This window comes from Talpa occidentalis, unplaced genomic scaffold, assembly GCF_014898055.3.
Source record: "Talpa occidentalis isolate TD23 unplaced genomic scaffold, MPIMG_talOcc4v2.1 talOcc4.7, whole genome shotgun sequence".
NCBI classification, from domain to species: domain Eukaryota; kingdom Metazoa; phylum Chordata; class Mammalia; order Eulipotyphla; family Talpidae; genus Talpa; species Talpa occidentalis.
This window is the reverse complement of record NW_023605083.1, coordinates 123,759,671-123,787,340: the sequence shown is the minus strand read 5'-3', so window position 1 is coordinate 123,787,340 and position 27,670 is coordinate 123,759,671. Positions and strand designations below refer to the sequence as shown.

Here is a 27,670-nt window from a genome sequence, read left to right as displayed (position 1 = left end):
TAAAAAAATTCTTCAGGGCTAGATGTGGAACATGCTCAACACAAGCCACAATAGAGATTTATTGTGGAAGCCAGAATGTATTTCCTGCCAATCCCACTTTAGGTTTTTTTTTCCTATAGTTTTCAGGAAAGGTATATTTAGAAGAAACAATTATTTATTTTATAAATTATATATAATTTTATTGATATATTAATTCTATACACTACTTTCATATATTATAAATGATATATATATAATAATTCATCAGGTTCATCTAAATGTATTATCTATATATATTACTTACTTACCAGGAAAAGCTTTCAGACAATCCAACAACACACTTTTCTCTATTTTTTTATCAACTGTAAAATAAGACACATTTAAAGTTAAAGAAAAAGCTACATATATAGTCAAAAACAGAATAAGGAGAACATAATTTCATAATTACAATCTCAAAAATGCAAACTGGTTATAATTCTACATTTCCAAGGGCAACCTATCTCTTCATAAATAAGAACAAAAGTAAACAAAGAGAGATTTCTGATTATGAACTGTTCATCCATTCTTCGACACTGAACTAAATAAACTTTTTCCCCCTCAGTTCTCCCTTTCCTGCCTCTACTACTTGATAGATAATTCAGTATTCTTTTTCTTTTTACCATGCTTACACTTCACTTATGGCAGGGCCCACATTTGAATATATCAAAGTCTCTCAAGACTATACAGCTAAGGGGCCTCCCCGGTGGCGCAGCGGTTGAGCGCTGGGTTGTGAAGCTGCCCACGGCCTCTGCGGCGCCGGTTCGATCCCCGGCTGCTCCCCGGCCACCAGAGGAGGGTCCCACATGGCGCACAGACCTCTCCTGCCACCCACTGCTCCCCTCAGCAGTGCACTTCGGTCCTTCTGCCTGCTCTGCTCCCTGCTCTGGCTCTGGTGAATTCTCTCACCCTCCCGCGCTTCTGACTGTACCCAGTGCATGTACAAACAAAACAAACAAACAAATAAAATAAATAAAACATGCCTCTATAAAAAAAAAAAAAGACTATACAGCTAAGTTTCAAAGGCATAATTTCTTTACACCTTAAGGTTTGAACTTTTTGTCTTAGATTTTTATATAGGGAATCAGATGGATCCATTTTTATGATGTTCTCATGTTGAATTTTGGAGTACCTACCAGTAAATGGCAGCATTTGCAACAGATCAAAGAGTTCCCTATTTGTGAGCTCTATCCCCATATTGTCCAGTGTTTTGTACATGTCTTTGGCTTCAATTTTTTCTTCTGTTAAAGACAGGAATGTTACAGATGAGAATTGCCCAGTGAATTCAATAATGAAGTATATGAGTTTGTATAAGACTACTACAGTTTTCAAAGGCATTTTTTTAATTCTAAGTAAAGCACATTTCTAATGCTCTTAATGACCTCAAAAAAATCAAACTGGTTCATAGTAGAGAGACATAAAGGAGATAAAGTGACCTAAGTTATGTATAGGCAGTACCTAACCTAAATCATGTTACCATCAGATCTGTGTAAACAGTAAAGTCTGTGTCACTTTTTGATGCCTGAATTGTGAGACAGATTATCTTCACTGATCATGTTACAGGTATTTCTGTCAAAGATTTACCTTTACAATTACTGGATTATGGTAGGTACTAGGTAAATGTTTTGAATGAATTACAGGTACATTGTTCATTGAAATAAATTATAAAATAAAAATGAAGTTTCAGAGAAACTTCAGAGAAAAATGAAGTTTCAGAGGAAACAGAAATTGTTATTGAGATTAGCACAACATTTTGCCCAAACATAAATAACCCAATGTAATATTCACTTAATTTGAAACAAACTTTAATCATTTAAAATATAGAAGTTAGGGCCTGGTGGTGCAGGGAGTTAAGCCCAGCACTATGAAGCTATCCACAGCCTCTGCAGCATGAGTTCGATCCCCAGACAGCCAGGGAGGTGACCCACATGGCACAGCAGTCCTCTCCTGACTTGCCCACTGCTCCCCTCAGCAGTGTATTTCAGTCAGTCTGCCTGTTCTGCTCCCCACTCTGTCTCTGGTGAATCCTCTCACCCTCCCCACCCCTGCACCTCTGGCCTGTACCCTAGTTCTTGTATGCATAAATAAATCTTTAAAAAATAAAATATAGAAGTTCAAAGTCAATGGTAGAATAAAACAGACTTAAAAATGTATGTGAACATGAAGATTTATATTTTAGTTATACATCTTTTTACAAAATGTCTTGCTCACCTGTGAATTTTTTTACTTCTTTTAGCAGCTCTTGCAGCTTAACCTTCCCGGAAGCTAAAAAATAAGCCACAATTCACACACACTTGTGCACTAATTAAAAAGATTGTTAAATATAGCAAAAGAAACTCTTTTCTATGATTTGTTGTTGAATTATATCCTAATGACATACACAGTTGAGCATAAAACAGGGAGAATTATTCTTTAAAAGTGTTAACTATTATTTATTATCTCCTCTCTTTTAATAGCCCCATTTTACACACTATGCAATATTTCACTCTTCAACTTGTTGTCTTTACTTTACACTATCTACTATACCAAATCCCAGGAACAAGAGCAAAAAATCTCAGTTTGGAACTTTGAGTCTAGTTATTTCCCCATCTAATACTCTCCTATCCTGACATCCCCAAGTTAGCTTAATCTATTTTATTTTTTTCTAGTAGACATGTTCCTTACATTTTCAAAGACTGTAAGTGTATTTAAATTAAAAAGATATATCTATTTATTCTATATTCCATCCACATATCCTAATCCAGTAAGTTGCATAAGATAACAATATTAAACACTTTATGGAATTAAACAGAGAAATTGAATGAATCATAATGACAGAATTAGTTTCTTAAATAGTTACATATTTCCAGAACTGCAGATGCAATATATTTTAGAACAAGAAAAAAACTAGAAACTATGCACATTTTTGGCATTTATTTATTTTAAAAAAGAATATGCTATTCTTTATTATGGAATCCAATTATTAATTTAAGGTAGTTGTTAATACATCCTCCTCTCCATACATTTAGTTGGTAGATTTTCACTTAGGGGACTTTTGCTACATATACAACACAGTGTAATTTTTCTGTTGAACTTCTACATTGCTGATAGCTATCAGTTAATACCTATTGATTCATACAACTGGAAAGTCCTTGTTAAGAGTCCTAGATGGTGACTAAATAAACATATAGTAGTAAAGAGCTAATTCAGTTTCTCATTTATATATATAGAGTGTGAAATATCTGCATGTGTTATGCTAGACATTGGAGTATTCAATGGTGAGCAGATGAATATGGTTCCTCTTCCCACAGAGCCTTTGTCTATTACAGATTTCACTCAAGCTAGTTTACTTATTTGTTTATTTTAAAGATTTATTTATTTATTTATACAAGCACTGGGTACAGTCAGAAGCGCGGGAGAGTGATAGAATTCGCCAGAGACAGAGCGGGGAGCAGAACAGGCAGACAGACCAAACACACTGCTGAGGGGAGCAGTGGGCACGGCAGGAGAGGTCTGTCGCGCCATGTGGGACCCTCTCTGGTGGCTGGGGATCGAACCGGTGCTGCAGAGGCTGTGGGCAGCTTTGCAGCCCAGTTTTCAACCATTGCACCATCAGGGGAGGCCCTCACTCAATCTAGTTTAGAAGAAACTTTTAATCTTCCTTTCAGCTTCTCTATCAGGACACACTTCTAGACATCTCTTCTTTTTATTGTAAGATAGCAAGGAAAAAGGGTGAACACCAGAGGTTTAAATAATAATCATGTATATAAATATAATGGGAATCACTGAGGAAATAGAAGGGTCAATCCTCAGGCTAGAGATGACCTCATTGTATACATATAGAACAAAGGTAAACATTTATAAACCCAGATAAAAATCACAAAGGTATAGAGGAATGCATAGCTAGGTAATATGACTTGTAAAAGATATTTAAATCATTTAATTAGTTGGAAATTAGCAATCATTTTTTTTTTTTACAAATTATAAATCCTCCTTCAACTTCTTTCAAGGAAAGACCTCTTATAATTCACTTTAGCACATGTGCCATGCACATTAATGATTAATGAAAATATACTTAATCAAAATTCTCTTATGTTAGGGTTATCTAAGATTTAAAAAGTCACATTAGCACCAAAAAAGATCTAGTTCTAAGAATTCTCATATATATACTTGTGATCCTAAATAGCTCTAAAAATGTCAAATAGGGGGCCTCCCCGCTGGCGCTGCGGTTGAGCACTGGGTTGCGAAGCTGCCCACAGCCTCTGCAGCGCTGGTTCAATTCCGGCTGCTCCCCGGCCACCGGAGGAGGGTCCCACATGGCGCGCAGACCTCTCCTGCCGCCCGCTGTTCCCCTCAGCAGTGTACTTCGGTCCTTCTGCCTGCTCTGCTCCCCGCTCTGGCTCTGGTGAATTCTCTCACCCTCCCAAGCTTCTGACTATACCCAGTGCTTGTATGTATAAATAAATAAATAAATCTTAAAAAAAAAATGAGTATATTTAAAAAAAAAAAGTCCAATAGTATCTCTGATGCTCACAATCAACTGGAAGGTTTCGTGACAAATCTTCTAGTTTCTTGTCTGGGAAACTGATTTTCATGTTTTCCAAAATATTTTCCAGGTTACTGACATCAACCTTCCCACCTAAGGAAGGAATCAGGAACACCAGGGACATTTAATGACCTCTCTGAAAACTTTCAATTAATCCCCATACACCATGGATCTCAGTAAAAATATTAATGACTCTCATATTCAAGTGTACAAACATGCACATCACCGGAAGGAGGAAACCCTATACCTCTAAAACACAAATAGTGATGTAAACAAATGTTATCTCAATAATAATAAATAAATAAATAAATAAATAGGTAAATAAATAAAATTTGTTTAAATGTTTAAAAAAAGCTAATTTTTTTTATCATCTTGTGGATAGTCTTACAAAGTACAAATACATTCTCCAATGAATTATTAATATAATGGTGGCAACAACAAATTGAAAACTTTTTTTCTGTTAGGTAGGACATAAATTCAGTTTAGTTCTTTCAATTACTGAAATGCCCGAAGCAAATGCCACTTGTTTACTTCACATTTTCGATGTAGACCCAGATTTAAATTTCCTTTTCAAATAAATTTGACAAAAGTCAAACTTATTAAGCAGCAAAATGAAAGACTATTTGTAAAAAGGTTGCTGCATTTGAAACAGCAAAATAAATAATCAATTCATATGCAAGATGGTAAGGTCTACAAGAGAATAACTATAGACAGTAAGACAAATGTGAAGTAGAGAATTTTATTTATCTTTCTTCTCATCATCTTTCTTACCATTAAAAGACTTCAAATCATCCAGCAATCTGTTTGTATATACATTTCCATCATCTGTAAGAAAAGTCTTAATTCACATCACAGATAAAATGATATAGACATTTAGAAAGATAGTACATTTCATAAAGATACTTTTAAACATAACATAGAAATGTTTATGTCCTGTGATAGGACTGAAGAAAACAGTTATTGATTCTCAAAAAAAGAACTAATTTTCACTTTGCAAAGGAAGAACGAGGTCATGCTAAAATTTCTTAGATAGTAGTTCTTGTTGTTTTGAAACTAGGATATTTAATTGGCATAGTTTTTTAAAAGTTGTCTTAAATAGTGCTAATCTTCCTCAAAAGTTCTAATAATATTTGAAATGCTTACCATCAACTTGCAGATTTTTCACCAGTTCCAAGTATTCTTTTGGTGTGAATTCTATCCCAGTGCTTTCCAGAAAGTTTTTCAGATCTTTGACATTAAGTTTTTCTCCTTCAGCAAACAGAAATGTCAAGTTGACAATATTAAGAACTAAGTATTCAAATATATGCAATAAAATTGTCCATGGTTATACATCATCATCCCCAAATGTAAAATAAAAGACAAAGGTACAATAAACCCTGCCCAGTGGAGTAAAGAGTAGTCAGAAAGTTAGGACTCATTCCCTGACCCTAGGGAAAAATGCACTTTCATAACATTGGGACTCAGAAAGCACTTTCATAACATTAGGGATGAGTAAACTTAGTAATTTCAAGAAACAAAAATGCAAAGGTTATCCTTATATTGTTCTGTTTCCCCTCCAAACACATTATTAGACTATTATCCTAATTTTTACCTTAAGTATTACCGTGGTAATCTTGACAAGGACTGGCAAACTATTCCCTGTAAAGGACTTGACTAATGTCCAGGAGCTTTCCTTTGATTTTCTTCTAGTAGTTTTACAGATTTAGTTCTTACATTATTTAAATCTTTAATCTATTTGAGTTGATTTTTGTGCTTGGTGTAAGATAAGGGTCGAATTTCATTCTGTTGCACGTGAATATTCAGTTTTTCCAACACACACTTTTTTTAAGATTTATTCATTTATTTATTTATACAAGCACTGGGTACAGTCAGAAGCTTGGGAGGGTGAGAGAATTCACCCGAGTCAGAGCGGGGAGCAGAGCAGGCAGAAGGACCGAAGTACACTGCTGAGGGGAGCAGCGGGCGGCAGGAGAGGTCTGCGCGCCATGTGGGACCCTCCTCCGGTGGCTGGGGAGCAGCCAGGGATCGAACCGGCGCTGCAGAGGCTGCGGGCAGCTCCGCAACCCAGCACTGAACCACTGCGCCACCAGGGAGGCCCTCCAACACACTTCTTAAAGAGAATATATTTTCCCCATCGTGTATTCTTGGAGCCTTTATCAATGATTAGTTGACTATATGTACATGGTTTGTTTTTGGGCTCTCGATTCAGTTCCATTGGTCTATGTGTCTGTTTTAATGCCAATACCTGCGTATAAATACTATGTCTTATAGTATACTTTGAAATCAGGAAATGTGATGTATTCAGCTTTGTTCTTTGTCAAGATTGCTTTGGCTATTTGGGGTATTTTGTTCTATTCCAGTGGTTGGTACATGTATTTTTATTTCAATACCATACTATTTTTATTTTTACAGCCTTGTAGTATAGCTTGAAGTCTGGGAATGGGATACCTGCATTCCTTTTACTTTTTGTCAAGATTGTTTTGCCCATTCAGTGTCTTTTGAGGTTCCACATAAATTTCAATTATGTTTACTTTCTTTGTCCTTGAAGAATTCCATTTAAACTTTGAGAGGGTTACATTGAATCTATATATTAAATGACATAATTATTTTTAAAATGTAAATTATAAGTTAGATTCTGACAATATAATGGTTGTTATCAGAAAGAAAAGGGGGGACAGGGAATGAGTAGAGGGAGCTAATTGTCTGGTGGTAGGTGGTAAATGGACAGTTAGTGGTAGATGATGTGGTCAGAAAAAGTAGTCTTGGAACCTATGCAGAATTGTAAGCTAATGTTACCTCAATTAGAAAAAGAGAGAGGGATTGTCTAGTATGGAAAAAAAAGCAAGTTATGTAACAATGCATATTATCAGGGTTAGGGCTAGGTAATACTGTAAAATTTTGTGATATTATTTTTATAAAGACAAATGAAGCAAAACTGTATCATGATATAGATGATAAAACTATTATTTTTAAAAGAAAAATCAATATAAAATTCAGAATAATGCTATTTCAAAAAGTGGAGAAGCAGGGTAATAGAATAAGGGACCAACCATGGGTTGATGCAATGATAGTAGAAATATTCTAATTATTTTGTTGGTTGGTAGAATCATGGATATTAGTACTATGTTACTGGATTCTTATGTCCACCAAAAAGACAAGATGGGGAAAATATCATTAAATAATTAGGATTTTAATCATTGCTATAACATCCAACTTGCCTGTAACTGCTTTCACATCATTCATAACTTTTTTCAGAGAAATCTTTCCATTAGCTGAAATATAAAGCATAACATTCAGACAATGACATAGAACTTAGAAAAATTATGAACTGAGTCTAGTCAAACTCTGTATAGTCTACTTAATTATTTGTGTTCCCCATAAATTTTATTTTTTTTTTTGGAGTAATTGACTGCTTATTAGTAAGAAGAACAATAATGCTTGGCACATGCCCCTTAAATATAGGTCTGGCCATGACAAATGCATTATTTCATGCTCTTACTGTATCTTCAGATATTTTCTCATAATCATGGTAAAAGAAACCATTCATAAAATCATTTTTTGTTGGCTTGTTTGATTTTTGGTGAATCTTACATCTAACTCTTTTCTATCTATCCCCAGTAAGTTTTCCTCTTATGTTTTCAACTTCTGTATCTATCTCAAAATGCTGGTTGTTAGATACTTGAAATATCTGTGATGTTCTACTACTCTCTAATATGGGCATTTTTTTCTCAATCATTTATAGTACTTCTACCTCTCATTCACTCATCTCTTCTCCCCCACATTTGTCTCTCCCTACCATTCTTTGGCCTGAAAATAGTTTTGACCATCCCCACATTATTACTCATAGTTGAGCAGGATGATAATTTCAAATGGATGAAAATAACATAAGCCAGTGGTTGTTTTTTTTTTTTTTTTTACTTTAAGATCAATATCTTCTCCATAATTCTCAAAAGAATTAACAATTAAGAGGAAGTCTTAACTTGCTCATATCAATCTATTCTAGTTTTAGAAATTCTTCTATATGATTCCAGGAATCTAAGATATTACCAAAAGGCAAAAAAAAAAAATCAGTTATTTACAATACTCACCATAAATAGGTTGATTTTGTATCACATTTCTAAGTTCCTTGTTTTTGAGCTTGATCCCCATGTTCCCTAGAATTTTGTTCAGGTTATCGACATCAACCTTTCCTCCTTAAGAAAAAGTCAGAAATATGAGAAAAAGCTAACAAAGACAATATGAAAAATATTTCTTGTGCTGATGAGTTAAATAAACTTTCACTAGGTTTGGCTGAGGATGGTGAGACTGTTAACTGGAATTACCTTATTGGAAATGATTTGGCAATAACTGTCATAATTCCTTAAAATGATCATAACACAGCACACTAATTTCACTTTTGAGAATAAAGAAAAAGTTTATGTCAAAGGGGAGAGGGAAGTGTTCATTATAGTTTTACTTATACTAAATAAAAAAAACACCAAGCATTTAAATATCTAATGTTAGGTAAATCAACGTATTTTTTTTAAATCAATGTATTTTCATCCTACATAAAATTATATAGCCATACTTGTTACAAAAGATAAAGGAAAAAATACTTTTTCATATAGTGGAGTTATGTCATATAGTGCCAACATACTTTAAGAATCTTAACCAATGTGATTCTAATATTAGAAATATTTAGTATATTATGGAGCTTAGACAAACTAACTACATTATGTAATTGTTTAACTATAGGAATAACAACTTATTCCTTCACTGGAAGAAAAAGTGACTCTGTTGGACTTATCAAAGCTAGTATGTTGTTTTTTATGGAGTCTTCCAAAGGAGTTCAGAATGATTTTTACTATATAAGAATTTTACTATTTTGATAATACAGGGTTCCAAATATTGAATGGCAATAATTGAATAGTAGGGTTATGATGAATTTCCCCTTTAATTTAGATATTTTATGTAATAGGGATATAACACCTCTTTTTTTAAAAAAAAAAACAGTAAAAATTCGCAGCTGGATTATGTTGATTATTTTTAGCACTGCAAAGGCTAAAGCTCTAACTGGACCTGTCCAAAACTATATAACAGGATAACTGTTGAGATGCTTTCAACTGGTTCCTTTGAGTATAACCTTGGAATTAAACCTACAGAACATTAAACCAAAACAAACCAAGCCACCAAAATAAAATCATAAGATAATATGGAGTTTAGAACCACGATCTATATGAACTAGGGGAAAACACAAAGATTAAGAATTTTACTCATATACTTTCTCATTATACTTATTACCCACCTTTTAAAGACTTCAAAGCTGTTAGCAATCTATTTTGAAAAACTTTCTTGTCATCTGTAAGAAAAGGCACACTTCAGGACAGTAACCCAAAATAGAATATAAAGATCATATTTTTCTTGTATTACTGTCTATAGAAATCTATCCACTTTCACTTTCAAATTGTGATGACATTGTTAAGCAATGAAAAAAGTTCTCATTAAGATGGTAGTTCAGTAGGGAGAGCCTGGGTTCAAATTCTTGCTTTGCTGCTGACTAGTTTTGTGGCCTCAGGAAAATTATTTTTCTGTCCCTCAGTATTTTTCACTGTAAAATGGGGATAAGGTGTTTTCACTGTATGTGGTGAGGACAGAACTTGGGCACATCATTAGGGATCAATAGATACTAGCTATTAATTTTAACATATCTACTTATGTGGGTTTGCTACTCCTGAGCAGCCTGTTTGGCCACCATTTTGTTACCTACAGTTCTAAATCCTAAGCAAGGTCAAAATGATCTGTTCAGTTGGGTACAGAGCCCAACCCTGCAAGGTGCCTTTCAAATCAAACAAAAGCACAAAGCTGGATCATGCTGGAAAGGCTATGTATCACAAGATATGACTGGGAATGCCGGGGGAGTGGAGGGTTGGGGATGATGACCAATACATAACAAAGGACCCCAGAAGCTGATCAGTAGAATGCCTTGTTGATAAGATTAAAACCATTGCTGGGGAACTAGGGCATGATCTCAATGGCAAGAGGAGTCATCAAGCAGATAAGAAGTGCCTGGAGGGCAGACTCACAATCCCTGATCATCTACATTCTCCCCCTTTCTTTAATCTCCTTCCCCTTTCCTTTTGCTCCTCCCACTTACAACTCATGCTATACATTAATAAAAAGGCCAGGATCTTGCTCTTCAGCAGCATCCTGCATTATGTAGCCTGCTCCATGACTCCCATTTCTTTATCAGTGTGGTGTTGCCCAATGCAACATACTTACTCCTCATGACCAGGGCAACAGTTGATTTATATGCCACAGAGCTAAACTCACATACCCATCTTTTTCTGTTCTATTTTTGATTTCTCATTCCTTAGTGATATCACATTTCCATTCTGTTTCCTTTTCTTTTTACTCTTAAAGTTTGACATGTCAGTGGTTTGATGAGTAATAGCAGGAATTTTTCTTAGTTATTTTCCCTTTTTTTCCAACAGCACTATTTTTTATTTTAAAACAGGTGATAATTTCTCTGTGTTCTGTATATTGATTCATTTTTTTTGCAGATGTTCTCTTGCTTAGGAGAGAATTCAAAAATGCAGTAAGGCCTTTGTCAGGAAATGTCTTAAATAAATAAGAGAATCATGGCCCTGGGGAGATTCGAAAAAGTTTCTGGCATCTTCTAAACTTTTCCAAATTGACAACTGCTCTGAAAATCAGGAGAAAGCCTAAAACCAGGAACGCCCAAGAGTCAATACAAACCACAAAAATATGCAGGGAAATAAGTGGGAAACCTGACAATCAGGACCTACTCTATTAGAGTGAGACCAAATCAGGATATGGCTGCATTATCAACTCACCATCAGTTGGTAATAATTTTTGAAGTTCCTGACATTCTTTGTCATTGAGTTCTATCCCCATATCTCCGAGAACATTTTTCAGATCACTGACATCAACCTTTTCTCCTTTGAAAAAACAGTGTTCATATGTAAACATATTAGAAATTAAAACCCAGCATTTTAAAGAAGCTCATAAGAACCCACAAGTTATTAACCTATATGACATAATATACATAAACATATAAATATTTAATATGCCTATAATAGCTTTTGTGGTATTCCCAACTTGGGGGCTAAAGAGCAAAGGCAAAATGAGATGTGCAAATACAGTGTGTTGCTAGAGGTCAAAGCAAATTTGTTCCTGCAACACTGATATAATAAAGACTCTCTTATTGTTGGGTATAATGTGTAGAATGAAATCTAGTTATTAAATTGGGTAGTGAAATAATTGTGGCAGAATATATTAACACCAACCTATATAATCAATTGTTCACAAAACCACATGGTCTAGAGTGTCACAAACTTTACCTCAATGTGCTTATTTAAAATATAACTATTTACAGACAGACAGACAGACACACACACACACACACACACATGAAAAATATCTCTATAGTAGATAGGACTTGCTATCAAAACCACATCTTATGGTTTAATTTTAAAACAGAGATAATCCAAGATCAAAAGAATTTTATCAGGCAGAAATAGCTTATAACTGGGTAAATTATAATAGCAAAATTAATAGGAATGACAAACTACTGGAACAATAGCATCTAAAATATAATTTATTATAAAACATTAGGAGTTCTGTGTTCTAGAAACTCACCTATAAAATCTTCCATTTTTAGAGTTACATTTTTCAGAGGAACCTTCCCATCACCTGTAAGACACAGAGCAGTCACAGACCAACAATTAAACTGTTCCCTCAGCTTTCTCCACCTACGATACCTTCCCCCCACTAGAATATTATCATCTTGAATTTTAATGCTAGACTATTACACTACATTTTTGCATAATAAATAGTAAGATATAAGAATGAGTTTTTAATGTTCTTTTCTCTGCTTTGTTTTATGTATTCCATTATTTCCTCCTCTATTCATGTTAGGGGGAAAGGATGTCCTGAGATAATCTCATACAGGCTTTGTGGACTCCACCCCCACTCCAGACTAAACACTTTTCTCCCAGAGCTGTACATTTCCTCATTTCCCCTTCCCTTGTAAATAAACCTTTTATTATCCTTTCACGTGTGCCTGCAGTAGAGCATTGATAAGTCCTTTTAAGCGCACGGGTGAGGACCCACAGTCAGGCACCCTGTTTTGTATCGGGGTTGCTCTACAACATTCAGATTCTCTTTTTGTGTGTGTGTAGTTTATTTTTTTCCTCTGCTAACTATTTATAAACTATTCTTTGTTTCTGATATTATGAAATTTTACAAGAACGTCTAGGTATAGGGTGAAAAAAACTTTGCACCCTGTTTAGTGCCCATGGTCCTTTTCAGTCTAGGACTGCAGGAAAGGATAAGAAGATATGAAATGATAATATATGAATAGTTCTAGAGGAATACATTGTATAAAACAAAAAACAGTAAGTGAGAAGGGAATAAGTAGAACTATCCCCTAACAATTCTTGACCATTTTGAAGGAGGCTAAAAGTCCAATATATAATTGGATTACAATATTTGAAGGATGCATATTGTAGTTTCTAGGATTACCTGTAAAATATCCAAATTAAGAAGAAAAATAATAAAAAAAAAATCAATTCAAAAGGAAGGCAAGAATGGATGGAAACAGAATTTGAACTGGTGGGCCTCCTCCGTGGTGCACTGGGTTGAGTGCAGCGCTGTGAAGCTGTCTGCAGCCTCTGCAGCGTGGGTTTGATTCCCGGCCAGCCAGGGAGAAACCCACATGGTGCAGCAGACCTCTCCTGCCTCGCCCGCTGCTCCCCTCAGCAGTGTCATCTGTCTGCCTGCTTGTTCTGTTCCGCACTCTGTCTCTGGTGAATTCTCTCACCCTCCCACGCCTCTGACTGTACCCCAGTTCTTGTATAAATAAATAAATGTTAAAAAAAGTCAGAAATTAAAAAAAAAAAGAATTTGAACTGGTGGTGCGAATAGAAGCATTGAAAGTAAATTTACATTTTTACACACAACTATGTCAGTATTTCATGACTGTTATTAACAATGCAAAAAATGGAAATGACAGATTCAGATTGCTAATATTTTCATTAGGACTTCTGCATATTTATTCATGAGATAGCTTCCTTTTTGTGTGTTGTTTTCATGAAGTTTTATTTATTTATTTAAAATTTTTTTTTAGATTTATTTATTTTTATACAAGAGCTGGGGTACAGGCCAGATGTGTGGGAGAGTGAGAGGATTCACCAGAGACAGAGCAGGGAGCAGAACAGGCAAACGACAGAAATACACTGGTGAGGGGAGATGCGGGTGAGACAGGAGAGGTCTGCTGCACCAAGTGGGCCCCTCGCTGGCCGGCTAGGATCGAACCAGCACTGCAGAGGCTGCGGACAGCTTCACAGAGTGGCACTCAACCCGCTGCACCACGAGGGAGGCCCTGCATCAAGTTTTGTTTTGTTTTTAAGATTTATTTATTTATTTATACAAGAACGGGGGTACGGGCCAGTGGCGCGGGAGGGTGAGAGGATTCACCAGAGACAGAGCGGGGAACAGAACAGGCAGATTGATGGAATACATTGCTGAGGGAACAGCGGGTGTGACAGGAGAGGTCGGCCACACCATGTGGGACCCTCGCTGGCCTGCCGGGATCGAACCGGGCACTGCAGAGGCTGCAGACAGCTTCATAGCGTTGCGCTCAACTGCTTGCGCCACCAGGAGTGGCCCTCATCAAGTTTTAATATTATGACAGTTTCATAAATCAAACTGGGAAATGTTCCTTGCTTTTATATTCTTTGAATAGTTGAGTAAGTGGGCAGTATTTGTTACTTAAATGTTAGTTAAAATTTGCCAAGGAATGATCTAAATCTCTAAGTCTTAAAAATTTTAAGTTTTGAAATATAAGAATCCAGAAATTTGAAAGAGGATGGATAGACATAGATGATACAAACTCTAAAATGATGTGATTATCTTAGCATCAAACAAGATAGGCCTTTAGGAAAAAACATTTATTAAGATCATGAAAAGAAATTTAATTCACCATGAAGGTGTCACAATTCTAAATGCATATGGGGTTGAGAACATGTCCTCAAAATACATAAAGAAAATTACAAAATTACAATGAGAAACAGAAAACTTCAAAGTTACAGTGGGAGATTTTAATACCTCCTTTTCCTTTTTGTGTGTTGTTTTCATCAAGTTTTATTATTGATGGTTTTTTTTTTTTTTTTTTTTTTTTTTGTCATGCTGAAATATATCATGCTTTATTAGGACAATGCAGATAGACAACCCGGAATCATGAAGGTGAAAGTGAAGACAATTTCCTTTATTATTGATGGTTTTAACTAGTTTTAACTATTTTATTAACTACTCCTGTAGTTAATAGAGTACACACAGGAAAATCATTAAGACTATAGGAAATTTTTACTGTGTCTCTTTTTTCCCTTTAAATCCTTTTATCTTTATCAGAACAGCTGAGGCAAGCATCCCTCATGTCTTTTTTTTTTTTTTTAAATCCTGCTCTTTTTTTTTTAAAGATTTATTTATTTTATTTATACAAGCACTGGGTACAGTCAGAAGCGTGGGAGAGTGAGAGAATTCACCAGAGCCAGAGCGGAGAGCAGAGCAGGCAGACTGACGAAGTACACTGCTGAGGGGAATAGCGGGTGCAGGAGAGGTCTGCGTGCCATGTGGGACCCTCACCTGGCGGCCGGGGATTGAACCGGTGCTGCAGAGGCTGCAGGCCAGTGCTCAATCACTGTGCCACCGGGAAGGTCCCCTTCATGTCTTATTAATGGAAATAACCATAATCAAGTTTAATCATCCCTCATCATAGACTATTCTCCTTTTCTCTCACTTACTACTTAATATTTCTTTTAAATCTTTCTTATTCTACATGCCTTCTTTATTCTTTGACCTGAGAACAGTAAGTTAATAGTCTCACCAATTTTCATTATTCATCATAGAAGACATTTGCTGATCTTGGGTTAATGAAAAGAATGGATGTACTTTAACTTGAGACATGAATTGGCAACACATTTTTCAGAATGCCTTGTTGATACTAAATAAACGCTGGCACTGACCTATGAAAGCTCTCAAACCCAAGCTGTCCAAAAGGGAATACATTTTAATCTATAAATGCTCACCATCAACTGGTAGGCTTTGTAAAAAATCTTCACGTTCTTTATGTGAGAGTTTAATCCCCATGCTTTTCAGAAATGAATCCAGGTTATTCAGATCAATTTTTCCTCCTTAGGAGAGACAAAGTATCATACAGAGCCATCAAGCTGTGGAAAATGCTTATTAACTCATGTATATTATAGTTATGACTTTAATTATGAAAATATTTAGGGCTAATAAGACCTAAATAAGGATCCAAGAAGGATCAATATTAAAGCTAGATGTAGAATACCATCCTCTGACTGTATCTTTTGTTCATATCAACATAGTGAAGTTCTAAAAGAACTGGGTAGTTTTCCAGGAACCATTGCATGACATATCTAACATAATCTGTAAATATTGGGAAAATACGCTCAAGGGATTTTTGATGCAATAATATAACTGAGTATAAATGAAAAAAAAAAAAGAACATCTTAGATTTATCTGCTTTCTGATGACATGTCTAACTTACTTTCGAGAGTTTTTACACCATCCAGTAACCTTTTTTGAAACACCTTTCCTTCAGCTGTAAGAAGAGGCATAATTCAGGTCAAACAATAACAATTCTACAATACTTCTCCTAATTGTATAATTTTTAAGAGATAGACTTTTAAATAATTTTTTCCTGAAATTTGCCTAATTTGTTCTCAATCATAAAATTTGTCAGAGAAAGACTTTAATTAGACAAATCTGTTTACTATTGTGGAAAGGGCAATGATTATTGGTTTAAAACTTATAAAACATATATCCTGTTTAATCTTCTTTGATCTCTAAATTCTTTCTTTTCCCCCTTTACTCTTCTATTTCAAAGTCCTTCCACTCACCCTCAGGCATACTAGTGTAATTAAGGACAATAATACACATATCTTCTTGCCAGGAATGAGTGAAATAGCTATTGCCTACCATAATAAAAATCAAATTACCTAGTTTTTCTGTGGAAAAAATTGACTAATTCTAAATGCTTTAAAAATGATTAATGAAAACAACAGTGTGGTATTATTTTAGAAGAAATTCTCACAGTCAAGCATCTAAAGTCCCTTGAAGTATACATACTTTAAATCCTTACCATCAACTGGTAGAGATTTCACAAAATTTAAGTAATCCTCATCTGTGACCTCTACTTTCATGTCTTTCAGAGTATTGTCTAGGTCACTGACATCTACCTGATTTCCTAAAAGAAGAAAGAAAAGGTAAAAAAAGAATTTAAGAAGAATACAAAATTACTGAGTTATTACAATCAAATGATGCCAAACTAGCAATATTTTCATTCATGAACTCGTAAGATAGTGTTGTCAGTACTTAAAAACCATGACTTGGCATATAAAACAGTGCATGTCCTATTCAGTACAATATACCAGTTAAATTGCCTTGATAAATGACGGAATTATCTTGAATTTTCTTTTGGCCAATAGAAGGGGATTTGCATGACTACTAATACTTCTTATTGCACTTGGACTCACACTTAGGCTAAATTAATACCTAAGTTAAAAGATAACTTGGTTATTTCAGTTAGACTCAAGACATTATTGGGACTAGTTTTCTTTCAGGTATGAGAAACACCAGACCATGATTCCATTACAGAGTTCCTTACAGTTCCTTCTTAAAATACTTTCAGCAAGTTTTATTTGTCTCACAGTTGCTTGAGGTCTGTTTTTCAGTCTTCAGTGTTTCTATGCAGCCACATATCAACAAGTAATTAAATGACTAAAACACAAAAATAGGATGGAACCATCCTGCTATTTAGATGTCATTTCATCTCAAGCACAATCAAAATAATGGATAAAGTCTGGACAATTCCTGATGATCTCTCCTGTGGCTTGGTTGCAGAAGAATTAAAAGACGCAATTAGGACTAAAAGAATTTCCATATCATTAAGAAAAGACTGTTGCCATGTTGGTAATATATAAAATATTACCAAATGAATCCAAATTATGAAAAACAAAGCAAAGTGTCTATTTTTACAACAGAATAGTCTACACTAAATAAACAACAAAGACCATGGATTCCTGCTATCTATGCAGATTGAATATCAGACTTAGAAATATAACATTGTCCCTTACTTATAATAAAAGGCATGTACTCATAATATTGGAGAAAAATATTATATATAATAAAGTGAGAATAATAAAAATTGTTCATGAAATTATCATGTTAGTGGTGACCTCATTATTCAAATAATTATGTCTTCAAATAGTATCTCAGTTATTTAAATATTATGCTTTGAAATTTCTTATCTTGGGCCTCTCTGGAGGTGCAGGGGTTAAAGACAGCGCTATCAAGTGAGCTGCAGCCTCTGCAGCACGAGTTCAATCCCTGGCCAGGGAGCTACCCACATGGCACAGGAGACCTCTCCTGTTTTGCCCGCTGCTCCCCTCAGCAGTGTATTTCAGTAGATTTGCCTGTTCTGTTCCCCACTCTGTCTCTGGTGAATCCTCTCACTCCCTGTACCTCTGCTTATACCCCAGTTCTTGTATGCATATATAAATACATCTTAGGGCCTCCTCGGTGGCGCAGCGGTTGAGCGCTGGGCTGCGTAGCTGCCTGCAGACTCTTTTGCACCGGTTCGATCCCCGGCCACCAGTAAGGTTCCCACATGGCACGCAGATCTCTCCTGCCGCCCGCTGCTCCCCTCAGCAGTGTGCATCATCAGTCTGCCTGTTCTGCTCCCCGCTCTGGCTCTGATGAATTCTCTCATCCTCCTGTGCTTCTGACTATACCCAGTGCTTATATAAATAAATAAATAAATCTTTTAAAAAATAAATACATCTTAAAAATATTTTCTTATACAAAGATCTAGTACCTCTGCTGCCAAAACATAGTGATCAACGCAAGTAGATAAAAATGTTTAATGAATGAAAGGCTAAATGGCAAAATTAACAAGGGAATAAAGAAATGGTAGGAAATATCATCATAACTGTGTAGAGAATCAAGTAACTTTTCACTTACCTAAAATAGCATTTAATTCTTCTATCAGTGTATTTAGTTTGACCTTCCCATCATCTATAAGACAAAGCAAAAATTAGACACTGATAAATCCAAACTCAAAAAAAAAAAAAGCATAAAGCATAAAGTACTAAAATAATTTAAGTAGAACCCAGGTGAAGACTATTATATCTTGTCATTTTAAAATTTGAAGGAATGGGGCCTCCCTGGTGATTCAGGGATTAAAATCTCAGCGCTATCAAGCTATCACCAGTCACTAAGGCATGAGTTTGATCCCCAGCCAGGGAGCTAACTTATGTGGCACAGCAGACCTCTCCTGTCTTGCCTGCTGCTCACTCAGCAGTGTATTTCAGTAGATCTGCCTATTCTGCTCCCCACTCTGTCTCTGGTGAATTCTCTCACGTCCCACACCTCTGGCCTACACCCCAGTTCTTCTCTTCTATGCATAAATAAATAAAAATAAATCTTTAAAAAATAAAATAAAATTTGAAGGAATACCAACTTCCAGTTATGAAGGGTACAACTTCTGATTATAAGGTGAATAAGTCTAGGAAGCCAATGTATTGAATGGTGATTATTGTTACTAATACTGTATTGCGTACTTGGAAGATGCTAAGAGAGTATATCTTAAATATTCTCACAATTAAGAGAAAAAAAGAGAATTATGTGATTGATGGAGGTGCTAGCTAATTTCTTGGTGGTAATCACCTGGCAGCACGTAAGTGTATCAAATCAACAGTCGTTCCCCTTAAACTTACATAAAATTATGTCAATTCAATCTCAATAGGTATAGAACAAAAGAATAAGTACACCTTAAAAAAAAATAGGGATGATTACAGTTCTTACCATCAACTGGTAGTCTTTCTATCAGGTCCATGAATTCCTTTTCTGTGATGCTGATTCCCATGTGTTCTAAAAAAGTGTCTAGCCTATTGACATCAACTTTGCCCACTAAGTGGGAGAGAGGAAAGGAATATAGTAAAGAATGATTTAAAATTGGACTACACATTCACTCTGCTGTGTTTTTCTTCTTTTTTTGAGCATGTGCTTTATTATAACATAACTTGCATTAATTTCTCAGTATTCTTAAAACAAACTATTCTTCAAGACAAATGCCAAAAAATCCAGCCTTGTCTAGTTAGAAGAATAAAAATTAGAAGTCATTCCTTCCAATTTTATTTTGGGGATCATGAAAAGCTGGAGCTAGGATAACTAACATAATTTTTTTTTTAAAGTGGTCATTTCTGTTGTCCGTACTTTCAAATAGTTTGTCTCTGCTTTTGACAGAAATCCTTTTCTGAAAATCTTCCTTCTTTACTTTTTCTTTGTATTTTTAATTTTTTTTTCCTTTGGGGCTGAGATAGGAAAAGTCAAGAAAGTTCAATAATTTTTTGCCAGACTTTAGTGTAAGACACTACTTGACATATACCTGGTAAAATGCAGATCTACTGACAGAAGCATAAAGAAAGACTCAATTATATAGGAAAGTAGATCAGTATTTTAACAATACAAATAAGGGTTTCAGACTAAGTCTTCTGACTGCTTCTTACTCACGTTTGAGAGACTTTATAGCTTTCATCAACTTTTTCAGATGTACTTTTCCATCAGCTTTAAAAAAGGAAATATGTTGGAAATGGAGTCAGAAAGATAGTACACACTACTTAATTTCAGAAAGAAAGAATCATTGCTTAAGGAGCATTTCAAATGCATGTGGATAACAGATAGAGCAAAATGTTCACTCTCAGCGGTAAAGGAGTGAAATACAAATAACATAATGGGATGTTCTTTTGTTCCCATGTATTGAGACTGTAGGTAAAATAGAATTCTCAAATGCCATTTGTGAAAGTTCAAATTATGATATTTAAGAAGAAAATGTGACAAAACAAGGTATCTTCCATTTTGCAGCTTTATTTAAATAAATTTAATCTTAAGAAATTTTAGGATATTTGCAAATATTCATGGTTGTCAAATACAAAGAAGGCTTATATAATTTGATGGGAAATTGGAAAAATATACCTCAAATTTTGACAGTAGTTATCAATTTGAGGTGGAAATAAAGATGGCTTTATTTTTGCTTACTTGTATTGTTAAGGTTTCTATGATGAGCACATGCATTAACATTACAAAGATGAGTTATAAATAAATTACTACACACATAAATATTATCTGTCTGTCATTTAGCTATCTGAAGAGCACTAGAAGGAAATGCACCTAAATACCAATAGCAATTATCTTTGGGTTATGGAATTAAAAGCAATTTTTATTTTACTAAATTTGTTGTTTTACTTCATCTTATAAGGAAGTTAAGAACTGTAGCCTTTGCAATGTGCAAAGTTATTTAAAAATACATATTCTATGCAGCAGAAACACACCCAGCTACTATTAAAACAGTTTTTTATCTTTCCTGTACTCCTGCTTCTCTCCTTCCTTCCTTCCTTCCTTCTCTTCTTTCTTTTTTTAAATCTACTTTTGTGAAAAATAGCTGATCAGTACCCTGAGGGCTGAGTATTGAATGCTGTGATGGCAACTTACAACTGAAAGGGCTAGATTGATGATTCTTAAATAAATATCTAAAGGACGAAAATTTACTTTGTCTTAGCATTATTTTTTTTTAATAGTTTCCAAGGACTTTTAGTTTATTTTGTTACTTTCACATTGTTCCACAAAACCAGACTTCCCAAGACAGTATCAAGACTTACCATCAATTGGCAGTGTCTTCAGCAAGTTCGAGTGTTCATTAGGAGTGAACTCTATCCCCAAGTTTTCCAAAATACTTTCTAGTTTATTGGTATCAACTTTGTGCCCTTTGAAAGAAAAAAAAAGGATATTGGCACATGGTAATGTTTTGACATTATAATGATCCAAAATAATAAAAATGCTGGCCCATGTAATGTCGTTAAGATGTTCAGTCTTACATGTTCCAATAGTGTTTATGGATATTGAACCTAGAATTTATTTCTTGTTTGTCACAAAGGGAGTGGTCTCCTAAGTTTAGTAGCAGAACACCACGGTAAAAAATTAACTTATATAATTGGCCAGAAAATTAGAGTGAAGTCTCTTTTTCTTCGTTTTAATGCTGAATCATTTAATTATTATTTAAAGTAACCTCATCGACTTTTAATTTTCTGAAAATATTCATCTTCCTGTGTTCTGCTTGGATATTGGTATTAAAACAAGCAGTGATTAACTCAAAAGCTTGCAGGAGCATAGAGGTAGAAGAAGTGAGTGAAACTGGCTGTGGTGAAGTGCACAGCATATGCCTTGTATGAAAAGAAAACACAGCAGCTGTTCTGGGCAGAAAAGCAGGGCCAGTGTTGCCAGATCTTATAAAACTTGTCTACAGATTGGATTTAACTCATGAGTGACCAATTTGCAACCTGATTTAAACTCTGGTTAAAATCAGCATAATACTTGTCAGAAAACAGAAAATATAATTTAATATTCAAACATTACCACTTATTTGTATGGCCGAAGAGAAGTTAGAGGTAAATATTTCATTATAAATGTGTAAAATATAAGCATTCATAAATTTCCAAATTAAGGTTGTGAAAACACTATGCAGAAAATAACATAGGGTTAGAATTCAATTAAAAACATTTGTTAATATCTTACCAGAAAAAGGTTTCACTTCATTCATCACCTTTTCCAGATTAATTTTACCATTAGCTGTAAGACAAAGAATAAATTACATGAATATGACAGTGAGACTCAGAAAATGATGCTGTAACTAGCAAAAAAATATAGCAGTATTTATTTGCTCTAGAAATGTTAACTTTTGGAGGTATAAACTTCCAGTTATATAATAAATAACTCATGGGAATTAATGTACAGGATGGTGTACATTAACAATTGTAGTTAATAATTGTGTATCACTTATTTGAAAGTTGCTAAGTGAACAAATCTTCAAAGCTCTAATGCAAGACAAAAATTTGTAACTATGGTGACAGATGTTAACTGGACTTAATGGGTGATCATTTTACAATAATTATAAATGTCAAATTATTATTTTGTACAACCGAACTAACCTAATGTTATATGTAAATTATATATTTTTAAAAAGCTGGTTACACACACAGTGGGAGTGACATGCTGCTGGCATCAATGGGTTGCTAGGGCAATTCCAAGATGTGGCATCTCTTGATGTCTTGAAGGAAAGAGTGAACACAGGACTCCCCAGACCCATGTGTGCTAGGCAAGCACCAGGTATGTGTCAGAGCACAGGACCAGAATTGGAAGATAGTTCTTGGGGAGAGCTTGGCACTTAGAATCTTAAAGACCTGATGAAGGTCAATAGAGGCCAGCACAAGGGCACTGTGATTCCTTAGACCCCTAAAAGGCCAAGGAGGAATAAAAAGTCAAGCTCCTGAGAGGGTGAAAGTACAGAGATACTAGAATACATATCTATTCTTTTTTTTTTTAATTATTTTATTTTATATAATTCTTACATCATTTTTAATTTTTGCACAATGTATGCACTTTCATTTTGGTTATATTCCCCATACAATTCCCACCCCCTTTATTCTGACCCTAATCCCTCTTCTCCTCTCCCCACCCCACCACCCCTGCCACTACAGTTGCTTGCTGATTTTTATTTTTACTTTATTGCAATTAGTCTTTTTCCTGGTCCCTTATTTAGGTTTTCTAAATTCCTGCTATGAGTGAGACCATCCAGTATTTTTCTTTTTCTTTCTGGCTTATTTTGCTAAGCATGATCTAGACTATATATCTATTCTGTCCCACATGCTCGTCTTATGGTGTGACTGATACATCTTCTACCTAGAACTTAGAATCTAGCCAGGATCTTGTGATTGGTTAAGTAACAGTGTTTGGTGGAAGTGACACCTGTAACTTCTGTGACATCAGGCTAATCATAAATTTAGAGAAGAGCTGGTCTAAGTTGTCTTCAATAGATTTTATCCACAGGATCTATGTGAAGGTGACAGACAAACACTGATTGAGACAGTTGCCCTGTACAGTAAGTCTACTCTAGCCACACTGAAAGAGAAAAAACATAAAAGATGACCACACACATATGAAGTAAGCGTTCTATAAATATTAATGTCATCTATCATTAAACATGGACAAGGGGGTGAACTAGAATTTGAGCAGTACCTATCTTTACTCTCTGCTCTATAGGGATAATAAGGAAGGCTAACAAGCAAGAGATCCCTCTCTGATTTGCACATGATACCAGCAAGAGACAGGAAAGGATGTGTTTATCATTTCTACTTCAGTTTTCCCTCACAGCTTTTCAGAGTGCCTTCTTGGTTGCCAAGTAATAATTTTTAATGATGTTATAAATAGGCTGTTTGTTATAAGGCTAATTTTTTGGGTAGGATTCTGTGATATATAAAATGCTCACCATCAACTGGTAGATTTTGTGTTAGATCTTTAAGTTCCTTTTTAGTGAGGTTTATGCCCATGCTTGCCAAAGCTGTATCCAATTTCCTGGAATCAATCTTCCCTCCTTATTAAAAAGAGAGAAAGAGAGAGAGAGAGAGAAAGAGAGGGAGAGAGAGAGATTAGCAAAAGTTAATATCCCAAAAATGTAGGCAAAACTTTCAATTCCTGGGCCTCCCTGGTGGCACATAGGGGTTAAACACTGCACTATGAAGAATCCGCAGCCTCTGCAGCACGAGTTTGATTCCCGGCTGGCCAGGGAGCAACCCACATAGTGCAGCAGACCTCTCCTGTCTTGTCCACTGCTCCCCTTAGCAGTGTATTTCAGTCAGTCTGCCTGTTCTGTTCCCCACTCTGTCTCTGGTGAATCCTCTCACTCCCCGCATCTCTGGCCTGTACTCCAGCTCTTGTATGTATAAACAAACAAACAAACAAACAAACAAACAAATAAATAAATAAAAACATGCCTTCAATTCCTGAGGATTGTGGTTATCATTTTCACTAAAAAGACCATGGATTTATAAGAATACAATGAATCGGTAAGAGAGTTAGAACTAGAGTTTGTTATTTTAATCTCAATCTTCATTTAAAGGTGATTGTATAACTTCTTAGAGCATTCCAGTAAGGTGACAATAATTCTAATATTTCTAACTAATGTTGTCTTTGTCATTGTGTTTATTTTTACAGTTAATTTTCAGTTATGTTAAAGGATACTGATTTTCCATTACCATTAAATTTTTTTAATGTAAGTTAAAAAGTAAATGAATTTAAATATAATCTTAATAGTATTACAAATGATATATGGATTTGGCAGATATGAAGGTGATATGTAATGATGGAAGGGTGAGAATCTTGCTTAGATGTGACCCCTTCTTGGCCTGCATCCTTGTCTATCTCTCCCTGTCCCCAGGAAGAAACTTTATGGTCCTATTTTTGGTCTGAATGGTAGATTAGTAGTCTCTGCTGTTGAATAAAATATCCAAATTATCCAAATAATAAATTATCCAAAATTTTTTCTTTACTTTTTTTTTTTTTTTTTGTGGGACCCTCGCCAGTGGTTGGCCTGGAAATGAACCGGCGCTGCAGAGGCTGCAGGCAGCCTCACAGCCCAGCGCTCAACCACTGCACCACCAGAGGAGGCCCTTTCTTTACTTTTACTGTGCAACCTGGGCTCTGATAATTTCTCCCTCTTGTAGAAGTTTAGAATATCCCAAGAGAGCAAGAGTGTGGGAATTCTCTCCAAGTTACTCCATAAGAAAATATGTTTTAAATAACAGGTTTTTCTAGATGTGAAATGAACGTAATAGGTGTTATAAGGCAGGGTTTACAATTTAACCATAAGGAAATAGTATAAATACTAGACATGATGATCTCAGATACACCTGCATTTAATTATGCTTTTAATTCACTTTTAAGAAACTTTATATGGTCCAGCAACCTTTTTTGATAGACCTTTCCACCTGTAAGAAAAATCACTATTCAGCTCACAGAAGAGCAATGTGGAGTTTTACAACAGTATGAAATCAGTCATTTCAGTATATGACATATTTTGTGAATTACCTTAGAAATTTTCTGATTTATTGACAAATAACAAAATTACATATAGTCGGAATACTGGCACTGTAGCTTGCTAAAACACATCTTTTCCTTTTCTGCAATTTTCACTTTCTCTTACTGGATTGGTCCTTCTCTTTCTTTTTCTCACTTATTCTGGCTTAAATTTAAGCTCTCTTAGCAGAATTAAAAGTAACACAAGATACAATGGGAGGAGGAAGATACAATTGACTCTAATGATAAGAATTACAGTGGCACAATTGTTGATTCTCAAACTATGATTTCCATGGCAATGACAATATTTTAAGATGTAATAATAGCATTTTAAATTAGGTAATGTGGATCATCAGATTATTTTTGATAAGCAATAAGATAGACATAATTTCAGTTTTTATAATTTAGCAATATACTTTCCTGGATAATTATATTTTTTATTTGAAATACCCACGATTAACTGGCAGATTATTCACCAATGTTGAGAGCTCTTTTTCTGTGAACTCTACCCCTGCATTTTCTAGGACTGTTTTTATGTCATTGATATCAACTTCCTCTCCTTAAAAGGATAGAAATGGTAATCTGTGAGGTTTTAAAAACTAATTTTCTAAATAATGAAATCTTCTATTACTTTCTAATTATGAGGCACAACTACTCAATGCATAATAAAGTCAAATGAGTCCTGTCTGGCTATAGTTATGGCAAAAATTAAAAAGTTTTTTTTTATATAGCAATACAGGCTCACATCAAGAAATAAAGAACTCAAAGAAACAACCTAATCTCACATCTCAAAGAACTAGAAAAATAACAAAAAACCCCAAAAACCAGTAGAAGAAAGGAAATAACAAAAATCAAAGCAGAAATAAATGAAATGGAAACTAAAAAAAAATTCAAAAGATCAATGAAACCAAAAGTTGGTTCTTCAAAAAAATAAATAAAATAGACAAACCCCTAGCTATGCTCACAAAGGAAAAATGGGGAGAAAGCACAAATATATAGGATCACAAATGAAAGAGGAGAAATCACAACAGACACAGCAGAAATCAAAAGAATAATCAGAAGCTACTATGAACAGTTATATGCAAACAAATTCAACAATCTAGAAGAGATGGACAAATTCCTACAACTTTACAATTCCCCAAAACTAGATAAAGAAGAAATAGAGCACTTAAACAGATGAATTACAAGCCGTGACATTGAAATGGTAATCAAAACCCTCCCCAAAAACAAAAGCCTAGGACCAGATGGATTTACAAATGAATTCTACCAAGCATTCAGAAACGAACTAGTACCTATCCTATAAATGCTTTCAAAAAATTGAGAAGGAAGGGATAATACCAAACACATTCTCTGAAGCCAACATTACACTAATACCAAAATCGAACAAGGACAACACAAAAAAAGAAAACTACAGGCCAATCTCTCTAATGAACACTGATGCAAAAATCCTCACTAAAAGTTTAGCTAACAGAATCCAACAATGTATCCATAAGATAATTCACCACGACCAGGTAGGATTTTTCCAGGGACACAGGATGGTTCAACATCTGAAAATCAATCAATGTAATACAACACATCAACAAAAAGAAATATAAAAACCATATGATAATATCAATAGATGCTGAGAAAGCTTTTGACAAAGTACAACACCAATTTATGATAAAGGCTCTTGAAATTCTTGGGATACAAGGAACATACCTCAACATCATGAAGGCTATATATCACAAGCCCATAGCCAATACCATTCTCAATGGTGGAAAGTTAAAAGCTTTTCCATTAAGATCTGGAACAAGAAAAGGATGTCCACCCTCACCACTGCTTTTCAACATAATACTGGAAGTTCTAGCCAGAGCAATAACACAAGAGAAAGACATACAAGGAACCCAAATAGGGAAGGAAGAAGTTATACTATCACTATTTGCAGATGATATGATAATATACATAGAGAACCCCAAAAACTTCACAGAAAAACTAATTCAACTCATCAATCAGTTCAGTAAAGTGGCAGGATACAAAATCAACATGCAAAAGTCAGTAGCCTTCCTATACACAAACAATAAATCTGAAGAAGAAGAAATCAAGAAAACCATCCCTTTTATTATTGAAACAAAAAAAAATCAAATACTTGGGAATGAACCT

The 27,670-nt window shown here is 34.9% G+C and overlaps 1 protein-coding gene across 9 annotated transcripts in view; it reads right to left on the bottom strand.

Moving 5' to 3' along the window:
* The window catches only part of EFCAB3 (EF-hand calcium binding domain 3), a 180,050-nt gene that overhangs the window by 79,405 nt on the left and 72,975 nt on the right, over positions 1 to 27,670 (bottom strand). For 8 of the 9 annotated variants that reach the window (XM_054689725.1, XM_054689732.1, XM_054689729.1 and 5 more), the window contains 20 exons: positions 23,946 to 24,050; positions 22,196 to 22,249; positions 21,283 to 21,387; positions 20,138 to 20,191; positions 19,430 to 19,534; positions 18,587 to 18,640; positions 16,707 to 16,811; positions 16,113 to 16,166; positions 15,628 to 15,732; positions 12,179 to 12,232; positions 11,374 to 11,478; positions 9,825 to 9,878; positions 8,629 to 8,733; positions 7,759 to 7,812; positions 5,684 to 5,788; positions 5,312 to 5,365; positions 4,529 to 4,633; positions 2,227 to 2,280; positions 1,152 to 1,256; positions 288 to 341 (listed from right to left, as the gene is read on the bottom strand). In XM_054689725.1, coding sequence (XP_054545700.1) covers positions 288 to 341; positions 1,152 to 1,256; positions 2,227 to 2,280; positions 4,529 to 4,633; positions 5,312 to 5,365; positions 5,684 to 5,788; positions 7,759 to 7,812; positions 8,629 to 8,733; positions 9,825 to 9,878; positions 11,374 to 11,478; positions 12,179 to 12,232; positions 15,628 to 15,732; positions 16,113 to 16,166; positions 16,707 to 16,811; positions 18,587 to 18,640; positions 19,430 to 19,534; positions 20,138 to 20,191; positions 21,283 to 21,387; positions 22,196 to 22,249; positions 23,946 to 24,050 — 1,590 coding nt within the window. The remainder of the gene's footprint in view (positions 1 to 287; positions 342 to 1,151; positions 1,257 to 2,226; positions 2,281 to 4,528; positions 4,634 to 5,311; positions 5,366 to 5,683; positions 5,789 to 7,758; positions 7,813 to 8,628; positions 8,734 to 9,824; positions 9,879 to 11,373; positions 11,479 to 12,178; positions 12,233 to 15,627; positions 15,733 to 16,112; positions 16,167 to 16,706; positions 16,812 to 18,586; positions 18,641 to 19,429; positions 19,535 to 20,137; positions 20,192 to 21,282; positions 21,388 to 22,195; positions 22,250 to 23,945; positions 24,051 to 27,670) is intronic. The other variant, XM_054689731.1, reaches the window with a different exon arrangement.